We start from the raw sequence: 14953 nt of genomic DNA, 5'->3' as shown, positions 1-14953 counted from the left end.
GCACACGCCATGTCGGGTTGCTGCTTTCTGATGCCTGCTCCCATACCTGTCTCCCCCACCAAACTATAATGTTGTCAGCAGCAGCAGCAGCAGCACCAACTCAAATTACTGAGCATTTACTACATGCCAGGCATGCGCTCACGTGCTTTCTGTGTACTACTTAACTTCATCCTTACGAAAAAATAAACCTATGAAGAAGTTACAGTTGCTACCTTCAATTTTACATGAGAAAACTGGGGTGGGTGGGAAAGAAAACTGCCCAAGATCACACAATGGGGAACCAGAGATGCAAGGATTCCAGGGAGTCTTCACTGCAGAGCCCTCACTTTTTAAATTTTAGACATTTTTAAAATAATTATTTAATTTAATTATTATTGTTTTTATTTTGCTATAGGGCAATGCACGCACCAGAAAGACACAGAGAGACAGAGAAAGTGAGAAAACAAGCTGCCAGGTCTGGGATTTGAACCATGGCCACCCAAGTGGGAGTCTAGTGCTGTGACTACCACACCAACTGCTGGCCCTGCAGAGCCCATATTTTAACAACCACGCCACGCCCCCTTTCTTGGGGATAAGTCCGTGGATGTAGACATTTGTGCACGTCCACCAACACCTCATACACGTCTCACACCCGGGGATTCTCCTCCCACACCAATAGGCAGGCTGTCCTGACCACACCACTCAGCAGCTCCAGGCCAGCCTCTGGGTGGGACCACGAACACAGAGAGTGCATGTCCCTAGCTCAGGACCATAGCTTCGCTCTGGCCCTCTGGAAAGAATAATCCTCCAACCATCACACGCACCCCGGCCTGCAACTCGGTCCAGAGCAGTAGCCTTCCCAGCCGAACTCTGAACAGCTGGGCATCTGCTCTGGGACACTCAGTGGCTATAAGTTCACATCTCTTTAGCAGGCCTTCCTGGCATCCCATGGGATAAACAAACGAGGGCATTCCCAAGCTTCCGGTAGAAGACTGTCCTGTGGAACAGGACAGTCACACAGGGCCAGGCTGAATTCATCCTCCTCTCCTCTCGAAGCCTGTGCCAGCTGCTCCCACCTCGATGGCACCTCCTTCCTGAGGGTCTTTCTTATTGTCCCTACCTGATGTCTACTCAGTCACTGAACAGCCAAGTGACAAGGCAGGAAACTAAGTCAAAGGGGAGGCCAGTCTTCTGAGAGCGAGAGGGTAGAACCGAGGCGATCCCGAGAAGTGGGGAGCTCAGGGGAGGTGGGGTAGAGCGTGGGCTTTGCATTCCGATGGACAGGAGTTCAAGTACGAGGTGCTGTCGCTTGTTTGCTGCGCGTCCCTGGAGGGAGCAGCTTTGTTTCCCTGAGACTGTTACTTTACACGTGAGATGGGGAGGGCAGGGAGTAGGTATTGTAGACGGTTAATGGGGAACCCAATAAACTAAACATGGAGGGACTCGAACAATGTTCTCGGTCCCACTGCTCCTGCCTGAGACTCCCTGAACCCTGTCGTCTACCTTCAGTTTCTACCCCACTTTTGTCGTGAGAGTGGACAGAGAACTCGCCTTGGTGGCTTCTTGGTCATTAGCCTCTGGAGTCTGGGCTTCTCCCTTCTTGTGCCTGCATCCCCTGTGGGTCCAGAGGCTGAACTGGCTGAGGCCTGAGTTCGATAATAACAGAACCAACCGCAGTCAGCACCATGGCCCGCCTGGTCTCAGCGGGCGCCGTGTCTCTCCACACACACGCCCAGCTCATCTCACGCTCGGAGCCCGTATCATCAGCCATATTTCACAGACCAGCGAAGCACAGGCTTAAAGTGGAAAAGTAACTCGTCCAAAGTCAGAGCAGCAGCTCCCAACAGGTGGGCAGAAGAGGCTCCCTCCTGGACCCCAGCCAGAGCTGCTGCCCTCATCCACACCAACACCCAGAGAATAGGCAGAGAGCTGCAGAGCCACTCAGGGCTTCCTGGGCAGGAGTCCTTGCACGTAACTCAGAATCCTATCTCCCTGAGCAACACAAACCAAAGTGACGCGGAGTTATCTTTTTCTCCCTGTGTTTTTTTATGACAAAATAACAAAAAAAAAAAAAAAAAGAAAAAGAAAAAAAGAAAAAAGAAAGAAAGAGAGAGAAGAAAAAGAATGGGGCCAGCCAGGTGGTATGGTGGCTGGGTGGCTGGATCCCATGTGCCTGACTATGTAGTTCGAATCTCGGACCTGGTGGCTTAAAAAACATGCAGGGTGCGTGTGCATGTGTGCCCAAAATCCCAAGAGGCAAACAAAGGGGAAGGGATTGCAGCATGGCCATTCCCCTGGGAGGGGGTGATTTCTCAATTTCCCTCTCTCCAGGGAGTACACCTGCACTACAGTAAGCTGAAGAAAAAAAGAAAAAGCAAAACTCGTGGGCATTGTAAGTGAGACAAAATCCTGACAGGAGCTTCTCTGCACCTCAGCGTCTGAGCAGTTCCTCCCTGAGGCAACCCAGTGGCCAAGGACACAGGTGACTAAAGGCACAGGTGACTACATGGGGCACAATGGCCTCCCAGAGAAATAGCCACAAAGTAAAGATGAATTACTCGGAAACACAAACGAAACACACTAAGAGCACAGTCAGCTCGTAATTCCTGACCTTAATGAGGACGGAAGCCGAGGAACAGGAAACCTAGAGCAAAGGAGGAAGGAAGAGAAGGGAAAACGGAAACCAGCCAACCTCCGAGTGCTATCCAGTCTCGGGCACAAACAGAGGCATGTTCAGATGGAGCCCTTCCACGACACTCTCACACTCCCCCTTCAAGACAGGTCTGATCACCAGTATTTGATGGATGAGAAGGCAGACGTGGAGAGGTTGATCAGCTTACCCGAGGATGCCAGAGTGAGGAGCTCACCCCCTTCAGAGTCCCCACCTTCGTTCTGACACTGCAACCTGGTTCAGCGGCCCACATGGGTCCCTGGGACTAACTGGCTCTCCTGGAGGATGTCAGCCAGTGGCTCAGGCCTCAAGCAGGGAGTCCACTGTCCAGCATGCCATGGGACAGCGAGCACAGAGGCCTGTTGCCAGACAGTGGGGCAGGGTGCACTGGAGAGGGCATCTCGGTGCTCCTCAACGTCCCTGAGGAAAGCAGACTCCGTCGAAGACAAAGGGACCCTCCATTCCCTGGGAGCCTCCTCTGCTATCTGCCTCTTCCTCTTTCAATCGGCTACGCGAGGCTGCTCCTTGGGTTTTGCAGACAGTAACTGCATAGTTTCATCGACGGATGTCCTTTTAGCTGTCTCTCTCAGGCTTTCCAAATAGGAAAACCTGGGCAGGCAACCTGTTCTCCATTGGCTTTTCCGATGGACACGTGGATCTACTTCCTCCTACCCTCCCTCTCCCCATGATGTGCCCGAAGTCTCTGTGCTGCCCACTCACCGGGGTAAGCCAGCCTGCACAGGACCAGAATGAGCAGCACACAGCACAGAGGGGCAGCTATGAGGAAGGGTGCGCTGCAATCTTCCCACTGCTTGAGGGGCTCAGGGAGGAGTAATGGCCCTTAGCATTCCTCCCAGTAATAAGGGGGAGTGGGATGGAGGCTGCAAATTATGCTGATTCAAATATTTTGAGATGCTCCCTGGCTAGGAACAAAGGGAATATCATTAAAAAGCCATGGAAAGAAACAACTGCACTAGAAATCTTCATAGCCATCAATGCATTTATGTTATTCTAAGGCCTACGTTTTCAGTTTTTATTTTAACATTTTAAACTCAGGTCGTTTTATAGCAAAAAACTACCCAGTTTTATGTTCCCTGCAATAAGTTCTGATCTGATTCAAGACATAAGTATGGTATTCTTGAACCTTCTCTGATGTGACATTTGCAAGATGAAAGCAAAGAGCAGGTCAGAGAGGAGGGAAGCCTCGGCACCAACCAGACCCAGCAATGTCTCATAGGAAATCGCAAAGGTCTGGGATTTCCAGGCATGTTATCAGTGTGGAATACAGACGCCAATGCAGCCTTGTAGGAGAATAACAGACAAGGAGAGCTCTCTGAGGCAGCACTGTGCAGGCTCAGAGTGCATCTTAGGAGTAAGCCGAGGGCCTGACCCAGGGCACAGCAGGCGGCATTCAGGAATTCAGATCCCACACTGGCTGACCAGGGTTCGAGTCCCAGTCCTTCTGGCTTAAAAAACATGCCAGTGGGACCAGCAGTTAGCGTAATGGCTATGTCGCTGGACTCCCACGTAGTTGACCACGGTTCACGTCCTGAACCCGGTGGCTTAAAACTCACACCGGGCGCGTGTGCATGTGTGTCCAAGATCCTGAGAGGAGAATGGAGGAGAAGGGATTGCGGCGTGGCCATCCCCCCTGGGGGGTGATTTCTCGCTTTCTATCTCTCTGTCTCTCTCTGTCTGGTGAGCGCACGCGCCCTATAGCAAAAACCTCTCCAAAAAAAGAAAAAAAACACATGCCAGGTATGTGTGCAGGTGCTCAGGACTCTGACAGAATGAGGAACTGGAGGAAAAAGGACTGCAGTGTCACCAGGCTCCAGACCTGCTTGCATGTTCTCTTTCTCACTCTTTCATGCATGTGGCATGCATGTGCCACCTGGCATAAAAAAAAGAATAAAAAAGGAGCAAGACTGCTTCTACCTTGCATATGAACAAGGGACACCACACTGAGTCAGATATTCTTTAATGCACTCTCTCTGCAGTTCCTCTAATAGCTTGTCTGCCTTGCAGCATCAGAAGATCAAATTCTTGGTTCCCCACCTCAGTATCTATGATCAAGAACATTACCAGGTCCCCAAAGCTTTACAACCCCCCCACCCCCACCCTGAATGGGGCATGTTCATGTTGCAATTCGTTTCTCTCCATCTCATCAGGATTTTAGCCACAAATGCACATATGCATGGCTTGTTTTTCAAGTCACTGGGGCTGGGATTTGAACTGTGGTCGGCCATGTGGGATCCTGCTCCCAAGACACAGTGCTTAATCACTACAGGACAGAGCCAGCCCTAGGTGGTATTTTTTTTTTTTAAACCAACCTCCACGATCTCCACCTATTCCTAAACAATAACGATACATTGTGGCTAAAAGAATAATGGGTAATCTCAGAGGCAACAGCTGCAGGTGTCCTGTGTGTTTCACCAGGCAGTCAAAGTCCACGGCCTAGGGGACAGCATTTCTCTCCCTCTGACACAGCCGTTTTCTAGCTTCATCCTCAAAGAAGAGACACTTTGGAAAGCAAAGGGATTTCCAAAGCAGTGCCTGTCTGTACAGAAGTGATCACAGCTGAGAAAGGAAGGGGCTATGGAAGAAAGAGGGGGCAGCGTTAGCTGGGCCCTCTCCAGGTTCTCCCGGGACACTGTCACAATCTAACAGACTTTCCTGAGTTCACTGAAGACAGCGGCCCCCACAGGAAGAGGCGCGGATCGTGAAAAAGATTCCAGTCCACAACGCCAGCATCGCCATGGTGGACCAGTTCTGGTCCTGGTCAGCCCCAACCTGAGGTCAAGCTATCAGGATGGCACCTAGCTCTTCTAACTAGTAGAAAAGACTCCCGAGGACCAATCCCTGCTGACGACAAAGGAGTGCAACAGAGGGAAGTGAACAAACTGCGCTGTGTTTGAAAGGGAACATCTGAGTGTGTAAAGTAAGAGGTGGGGACTAGTTAGGTGTTGGACTCGCAGCACCTTAGGTGGTGTTCTCCAGTAGAGATGCCGGACTGTACTTTCTCAATCCACAGACCTTCCCCTTGGGGTACCCCATCTCTTCGCCCTCAGGCAGGAGCAATGCCCTTTATTTTCAGTTGTTTTTTAAAGTTAATAAGTTTGTTATGTGAGGAAGACTGAGAGACAGTCCCCCCACCTCACCCAGAGAGAGAGAGACAGAGAGAGGGGGACAGCAGAAAGCAAACCCCTAGGTGGGCATACCGCAATCCCTTCTCCTCCATCTCTCCCTCCTTTTGGGATTTTGGGCATACACACACGTGCCCAGTGTTTCTCAAGCTGCTGGCTCCGGGACTTGAACTACAGAGTTGGCCACATTGGATCTGGCTGTCCCAGCCACTAGCTGATGGAGCTGGCCCAACTGGTTGATTTTTGACAGGGATATACATTGTCAGGAGCCTCCTGCCCCAGCCCCCCGCTGGCTAGGACTACAGGAGTGTGCCACAGTGCCCAGCCTGCATAACGTGGACCAGGAACCGACCCAGGCCTCCTGTGTGGCCCTAAGCCTCATAGCAGAAGTGTCTTGGCAGCATGCACCACTGCCTCGATCTTGTTTGTTTTTAGAAACAGATTACGCTACTGAGATCCAACGAGGAAATGTGATTCGACCCCAGCCACAACAGTGAGTGTGGAGAGGTCTTCTCCGCCCATCTCCCACCTCCTGCTGCTGCCTGATCCCCTTTCCTTGCATGGAGAGGCCGATCACAGAGATGAAGGCCCAGGCAGCAGGAGGCTGGGCCGTGCCTCATCAACCTGGGGAAGCCTGCCCCTCAGAGGGCCCTGTCTCCCACAGCCCAAGACTCCCTGCTGGGAGGGCCCCTTTCCTTACCTGGACATCCAGGTTTCTGCGGGAGGAGGCAGGGGTGTTGGCATAGGAGCTGATGGAGGAGCTGGTGTTAATGTCATCGGTGCTGAGGTTGTCTATGGTGTCGCTGATGCCACTGCTGACGGAGCTGCTGTCGTCCCAGCTGCCAAGACAAACACATGCTGAGCACCGAAACCTCATGCTGCCCCCGCTCAGGCCGATGACATGGAACAACGCGTGCCAGCCCAGAAGGTCCCGGCCTGAGTCACAAAGGTCAGGTGACACTTTTCCCCTTTGATGCAACTCTTCACCAAGCCGCCATCAATGCTGGTGTACCTGGGACACTACCATGGCCCACCTACCCTCAGCTTCATCTCGGAACTTTCCAAAGCCCATTGCTCCCTCCCAGGCCTCGCAGCAGAGCAGGGGCACTGAGTCTGGGGACTGGCGCTGAGAGCATGTAGGGGAAGAGCCAGCGTCAGACTGTCCTGGGGTCCGAGTGGTGGGAGAGCTCAGCATGCATTCTCTGCCCCCAGCCCTGGAATGAAATGCCAAGGAAGGAAAGCGGCTACAGTCGGCAGAATCCTGTCCCCTCCCTGAGCAGCTCTAACTCTAGGGTCTGGAATAGAATTCATTGCCTTCAGCCCTTAGGCTGACTGTCGCCCCTGGCTGCTGGAGTCAGGTCTCTTAGCAGTGATTCTAGATTCTCTGCTTCTCTTTGCCCTCTGCCACCTCCCGACAGCACCATGTTCACCCAGCATGTGGCCTACAACCTCTGTTTGCAAAACATATCACATGCCACCAGCACTCTGCCGAGCGCCCCTGCAGTCCACGAGCAAATGGCCCGGCTGGTTTCTGTGGGCCCTTCTCTCCAGCAACCCATTCCCCCCCAACAGCCAGGAGGATCTGAAATATAAATCAGACCCTGTCACTCCATGGCTTAATACCCACGGAGTTGCTTCTCAGGTTCTTGAAGTCCAAGCTCCATCCACTGGTCCTCGAGACCCTCTGGTCCAGCCTCCCTGTCCTGTCTCCCTGCCCTGCCTCACCTCTGTGCTCAGTCTCAGATCACGAGAGTTTCAATTCCTTCTAAGCTAAGATGATTCTCATCGTTAAGGCTCTGCATGGGTGTCCCTCTTGCAGAACACATGTCCCTTGCCTTCTTCTCATCTTTCAGGTCTCAGATGAAGTGTCACCTCCTGGGATGAGCACCCCTCTACTCCCTATCACCACCCTGGTGCGTTTTCTCATTTGTTTGGCTGTGGAGTGACAGGTATGCAGCAGGTGCTAATAAATGCTTGCTGCTCGAAACTCATGGGGAGGAGTTGAGCAGGCACAAAAGCAAGCTTCTGGCATAAATGTGGTGCTGCTCTAGTGGACCTTGTGAGAAAAGGCGAAGTATTACTGTGTGTACAGGGGAGAAACTGAGGCTTAGAAGAATGAGATGTTTTGCACAGGATCACACAGCTGGTGAGAAGCAGAGAGATTCTGGATTCAGTCATTCTGACTTGAGAGTCTCCATACTTATTTAAATTGCTAGGGCGCACGTGTGCTTGCCAGATAGAAAGAGAAAAGGAGAAAGCACCCCCCCCACACACACACCATGGGATGTGGTCACATCACAATCCCTTCTGCATTTCTCCATCCTGTAGGATTTGGGGCATACACACATACATGCCTGGCATATTTTCAAGCTGCTGGCGCTAGGATTCTAACTGCAATCAACCATGTGGGATCTGGTTTATTTAACCACTAGCCACAAGGCTGGCCCAAGCCATCATTTTTCTGGTGCTTCTAGACATCTTTCCATCTGTCGATTCTCAATGCACACCAGACGTGACACAGCCCACTTCTCCAAGAGGAAGCCAAGGCTTGGGAGGTCAGACACCCTGGCTCAAGGTCACATGACTGGGAGTGGCAGATCTGACAGCAAAGGACCAACGTAACCACATTCTTCTACCACTTGGCCGTCCACAACATGCTTCCTAAGAGCCCTGCAAAGGGGCAGCATGATGCTTGAAGAATGTTGGGTGGATGAGACTTAGAAAGCCAGGAGTGCACCCCCCATCTCAACACACAAATGACACCCCCCCAAAATTCTAGTTTATTCCATCATAACGACGCCTGGCTCTACACCCTGAGCTGTGCTGAGAGGGAAGACAAAGGCTTACTGCAAACCTGTTTTCATCCAGCCAACCTGGAGAATCACGCCGGAATGCAGGGGAAGTGTGTGAAGGTGGGCCCCAAGCAGACAGGGTAGGCAGGGAGAGGAATACGAAAGAGGGGTTTATGGATGATGTCACAGGGGCCCAGAGGGTCCCCGGCTCTGAGAAGCTTAACAAGCCTTACTCATGTAATCCTGCCTCCTTCGCTCAGCCCTCCAACCTGACCCAAGTTCTCTCTCATGCCTTTTCCAGACACACCAGTCCATGCAGATGGCCTGCCACTCTGCCTTCCCACGCAGTCTCACACACAAGCTCTCTCCTGCATACTGTGCAGGGTTTTCGTCACTGTCCACGTGCAGGTCCACCTTACCTTACAAATATATGCAGGGACCTGCCTAGTGATACCAGCTAGCTGCTTACCCAGAAGTAGGCATTGTTCCAGGTACTTTCAATGTTATTCCATACTTCTCCAGTTCTCAGTTCTCAGACGGTACTGCATCGCAGGCAGTATCCTGCTCATCGAACAGATGAATAACTCAAGGCACCCTGACTACTGTCGATCAACTGAAAATGGGTTTAAAGGTGAAACTGTCTCACTTTGGAACTGTGTTCCTTCTGGTCTGTATCAAGCTGCCTTTCACAACGAATCCTATTCACTAAGTACACGCCCCGTGCCAGCCAGCCAAGGTTGGCACACACACTCGCCAACTCTCGTGCTGACTGCTCTGTATGGCTAGTAGCCTTGTTTCTTTTTCTTTTTGACAATGGGTGAGCGTGCTTGCCAGGGAGGAGGAAAATCAGAAATCGCCCCCCGGGGGGATGGCCACGTGTAATCCCTTCTCCTCCATTCTCCACCTAGGATCTTGGGCACAAACACACATGTGCACAGTGTACTTTTCAAGCTGCTGAGTCTGAGACTCGAACTGCAGACTTGGCCATGTGGGATCCAGCCCCTTAATCACCATGCCACCTGCTGGCCTCACCCCTATATCATAATGAGGAAACTGAGGCTGCAAGAGCATCAGGGCAACGGGGCAGCAAGGTCAAGTTCATTCTGTGGGCCACACCCCCTCCAGCTCCAGCTCACTTTCATCTCTCTCTGTTTCTCTGCTAAGCATACCCTATGGCAAAAATCTAAAAAATAACAACAATAATAAAGAGAGATAATGAAGTAATCATAATATTAACAGTCAAATTTAAAATGAAAGCTTTTCTGATCATTGGGATAATCTCTGTGCCTTTATAACCTTTAAAAGAATACTGAGCTAGGACCAGCAGATGGCATAGCAGGTATGTTGCTATACTCCCACATGGCTAAACTTGGTTCGAGTCACAGACCCAGTGGGTTGAAACTCATACCAAGCATGGGTGCGTGCCCAAGATTCCAGGAGAATGGAGAAGAGGTGGCAGGTGGCTATCTCCCCTGGGGGGTCATTTCTCACTTCACCTCTCACTATCTGCCTAAAACCTTTGACAACAAACAAAAAATCTGTTTAAAAAAAAAAAAGAATACAGAATCTTTTAAGGAATCTGACAGCCTTGGGATTTCAATTTTAAAAGAGTATTGATTGTTTTTAAAAAATTTTTATAAAGAATTTTATACATTTTATTTGCCTTTATTTCCTTTTTCTTTAAATTTGACCAGAGAAGGGACAGAGTGAGAGAGACTGAGAGAGAAAAAGAGAGAGAGAGAGTGTGTGAGAGAATGTGAGAAAGCAAGCCACCAGGTTTGGGACTTGAACCACGATCGGTCATGTGGGAGGGGAGTCCAGCCCCTTAAACCACCAAACCACCTGCTGGCACCGAGGATTGATTTTTGATTTGAGATTCTTAAGATGAAATATTTAAGATTGTAAAAGGAATTGAAATGTTTAAGATAATAATTTATGACAATTATAACTTTACTTGACTTCTAAGGATTGCTTAAATTGGAAAAATTTTGCTTGTTTGGCTGCTAAGTCTAGAGTCAGATGTCTGAAGTGCTTAAGAAACCAGATATGTTAAATTTATGAATGCAGCCTAACATATTTGAGGACATTTAATTATCCAAATCTGTAAACAGTACTAATTTTGTAAATTTGATCTAAGTCTGAATTATTAAAATACTAATCAATAACAAGAGGAAAATTATCTTAATTCATAGAAAAGTGCTTGATTTAGAGATGAGGTTAGTAAGAATATATGGATTTATAAATTCAAACTTCAATAAATTGAATATTCACACCAAAGTAATTCTTTTTTATAAAGAATTATTTATTTTTATTATTATTTTTAAAATTTGTACAGGGCACTCACAGTCACTAGAGACAGATAAGACAGTGGAGGGGAGAGAGAGTGAGAAAAGCAAGCTGCCAGGTCCAGGATTTGAACCACAGTCATCCATATGGGAGTCTAGTGCCTTAACCACCACTCCACCTGCTGGCTCTCCAAATCAATTCTCAAGAAGTTATTTTTGGGCACAAAATACTCACAAAAATATGAAAGCAGATTCATTTTATGAATGAATAAGTGATTTTTATATGAATGAATGACCAGAAAAACAATGAGCTCAAGACGGCATCTTCTCTTCTCAGTAGTTTTTATCATTCCAGTTCACCTTTGGTTCACATGTAAGACTTAAAAAGTTGCTCCAAAATTGCCCTAAAATAGGACACTGCATTGTTTGGTAGCCTCAAGAAAGCAGCAGAACCACCCGGGGTCAATCCTGGGGAAACAAAAAGGGATGTGCAACCCAGAGCTGGCTGGTTTTCCCATCTCTCTAAACTTTTTAAAATTCTGAAACAGTGTATCACAGATAAGCCTGACAAAGTCTTTGGCTGAGAAATCTATAGAAAGGGCAAGAGGCTTCCATTCCTTACTAGACCAATGGACACAGAAGTATCATTTTCTAGCCGGACCACAGCTGCGGCCCAGTGCTCTCCTTGGTGAGAAGCTCAGTGCTGGTCAAGTCAGATAACGGCACGTTTTTAACTGGGGTTAAAAGTGACCAGATTAGAAATGACCTTCATCTACTTTTAGCCAAAGGGTCAGTAGAAGGAATCCCACCGAATATGTATTCTTCTTTAAGATCTGTAAACCCAACATTTTTGGACCCTGAGCCAGGGCTTAGGGTCGACTCTCTCTCTCTGCACAGGTGCCTCGCAAGGTTCCGGGACTGAGAGATGACTGTGCATCCAGCCTGCCCTTGACTGCACAGTGATGGATGTGACAGACAAGAACCATGCTCAGTCTCAAAGGAACATGTAAACAGGGTGAGGAGCAGAGGGCACCCTCATCTCTACAGCCTTCCCCATCTCCTCCAGCCCAAGGAGATATCCCAGCCTTGTTCCAAAGCCCAGGCCCACCAAAGCTCTCTGCTGGGCTGTGCTCTCCTTGGCCCCAAAGCGCCTAGAGGGCGCCTAGAGACCGAGGAACTTCCTGCAGCCTCCTGCAGCCTCGCTCAGAACAAAGTCTATGAGAGTTCAGGTAATCATTCCTCTCCAGGCCCGTCATCCACGTGAAGAAGAACTGGACTACACCATCCCCAGCATCTAACCACCATCCTGGAGCTTCGGCTCAATCCACAGTCAGGCTCTCACGTACTCAGATACAGGGAAAACAGGTCCCCCGGCGGGCCTCACCGAGGGAGGAGCTGCCAAGCAGGTGACTCAATTTCCTAATCTCTGGGCTCCTCCATTGCTGATTTTACCCTCAAATTATTATTTTTAAAAACCCACAGAGTCTTTGAAATATTTGAAATAGGTGCCAGTACCTTACACATCCAAGACAAGACAATTAGCTGGCCCTAAGTAGTACCTGCCCTTGAGACACAGATGTGCTCTCTCATATGACCCAATTCCCATGTGAGCTTTTTAATTCACACACACTACCTGCTGGGCCCTGCAATTTGAACCTGCAAACCCTGGTATTGTAAACCCAGTTCCCAGTAGAAAACCTGCATCAAACCACGCTGTTTGTTTCCACAAAGAAACAGGCTGTCGTCTTCCCTAATACTGTCACTGCTGGCAATGTGACCAGACATGCCAGGCCCTGTACTGGACACACTGCATGTACTATTCCATCCCCTTTCCCCACCCTGGATGAAACAAGGGCTTAGGACCCAGAGCGTATCAGAAGGATGGGATTCAAACCGGAGTACAGTAACTCTGCAGCAGCCTTCCTGCTCACCAGAAAGACGGTGCACACAGCGGCATATACACAGATGAGGTCGGTTTCGAAATCCGTCTGCCAACCAGTCTCATCACAACAGTGCCTCCTCCATTCGCAGTGGGCAACTAAGCACACCAGGAGGAGACCCATCCCAGCCAGCAAGGGCATTGAACCAGAAGTCTCTGTGCTTGTCTTCTAGCTCTTAGAAGAATACAGATGTGAAAGGAAAAGACTCGATATAAGTGACCGGAAAATCCATTCCAAAAGAGAAGGGCCTATAAAACCAGCAGATCCAGTTTCAGGATCTTAGAAGGGATGCTGACATCACCATGTCAGGAATTCAAATACCACTCCGAGGGCTTAGAGCACAATTTTCACAGCACAAATACAAGCTATCTGCTATGAAAAATGCAGGTGGAGGCATCATAAATTATTCCAGCTCTGCACACTTCCTGCTCTGCCCGCTGTTGTGGGAGCGAGCATTCCATAGAACGAAGGTACGCCGACGTCACCAGGACCCCTGAGAAACCACATCCAATTTGAGCCCAGTTTTAATATCAAGCTCTTCCAGAGCAGTATGTAAAAGTAGCAGAATCTCTACTGGTCCAGAAATGACGTGCTATTTGACTTACAACTTCATCGCTTATGAAGTAAAAAGGCAAACTAGAATCCCAAGGTTAGAAGGATGATTCAACAGATTTTCCACCGAGATTCACATGCTATGGTTTCAGCCAGAGACTCGGGGCACTTACTGAAGGATCCATCATGACACTTTTTTGAATGAACTCTGAAAAAAGTTGTTTATTCAAGAGAAAGACCTGCTAAATGATGTTAAAAAAATCAGATGGTAGATACATATGATTTCTTCTTTGCTCACTCATAAAACCAGAGCCAGTTAGCAGAGATAAGTGCTAACACATGATTCTGAAAAGCAAGGGTCCTGTTTCCCCCCCACACACAGTGGGCACCCCTGTCCCTTGGTGACAATGCTCACAACAGAGCCACCACCAGGGGTGCCAGGCCTTACCTGCTAGATTTTCCAGTTGGGCTCCAGAATCACAGCAGAGCCCGGAATGTGGCCCCTTGCCCCCGCCAGACAGCTGCATTCAGTTGCAAAAAGCCCAGACTGGTGGAACTTGTTTTCTGGCTACTGTTCAAGACAATTGTTCCAGTGAAACCCCAGGGCCCAAGCGGAATGAGATCCTTTGGTGTGGATGAGTGAGCAAGCCCAGCATAGGCATAGCAATCACCCCTGGGGAAGGGAAAAGGTCTAGCCTACCTACATTTCCCACCAAACAGGTATGTTAACTATTGCCACCCCAGGAGGTTTTCTTAGGAGCTCTATCAACTCCTCTAACCACTGCTGAGGCCTTTCATGAAAATCCACCTTCAAAGAATCTAGCAGGACCCATCCGCCCACGTGCCTTTTATAATTTATCTGGGAGTGATAATAGTAAAGAGTCCACTTTACTAAGTTTAACGCTGTGCCAGGCCCCCAGCTAATCTGTATCCCATGCATTTCATTTAATCCTCACAACTCAATGATAAAAATAATAATAAAAACTTGGCCAGAGCTGACTGTGTGTCAGGCCCTGTTGTCACTTAACGTATTCGCTCCCAGGTGCCATGAGATAGATGTTCCTTCTGTACCCATTTTAGAGATGAGATTGATTTGGGGAGAACAAGACTGAGGGTCATATAAGTTAAGAAATGTTGAAGCTGGGATTTAAACACAGATCTAAGAATGTTCAACTACCTCATCTGTGTGTTCATTGTAACACATCTTAATGAACACCTATCATGTGTATTAGGTTTTTCCACACCAAAGATGATGCCAGCACTTGAAATAAAACCACAAAGCAATTGCCCAGTAGGTGGGGAGGGTGGTTAAGGTGCTAGGCAACCACAGATCAAGTCCTGAATCTGGCAGCTCAGGGGGCTCACACCCTAGGCGCATGCATGTGTGTGTGTGCCCAAAATCCCAGGAAGGGAATGGAGGACAAGGGATTATGGCATGGCCACCCTCCAGGGTGTGATTTCTCACTTTCCCTCTGTCTCTGTCTGCCAGCACATGTGCCCTGTGGCAAAAACATTAAATACACACACACACACACACACACACACACACACACACACGCGCGCGACACCTCTGTCTCTGGCTGCCCTCTCT

General features: G+C 49.1%; 1 protein-coding gene across 1 annotated transcript in view; it reads right to left on the bottom strand.

The window, feature by feature from the left end:
- Positions 1-14953, bottom strand: part of NAV2 (neuron navigator 2) — a 295960-nt gene that overhangs the window by 79624 nt on the left and 201383 nt on the right. Inside the window, exon 11 of the mRNA XM_006146897.3 lies at positions 6494-6632. Within this exon, the coding sequence (XP_006146959.1) occupies positions 6494-6632 (139 nt within the window). The remainder of the gene's footprint in view (positions 1-6493; positions 6633-14953) is intronic.

The sequence above is a fragment of the Tupaia chinensis genome, unplaced genomic scaffold (assembly GCF_000334495.1).
Source record: "Tupaia chinensis unplaced genomic scaffold, TupChi_1.0 Scaffold000196_1, whole genome shotgun sequence".
Classification (NCBI taxonomy): Eukaryota; Metazoa; Chordata; class Mammalia; order Scandentia; family Tupaiidae; genus Tupaia; species Tupaia belangeri.
Note: the sequence above shows the minus strand (reverse complement) of the source record. Positions and strands in the feature narration are given on the sequence as shown.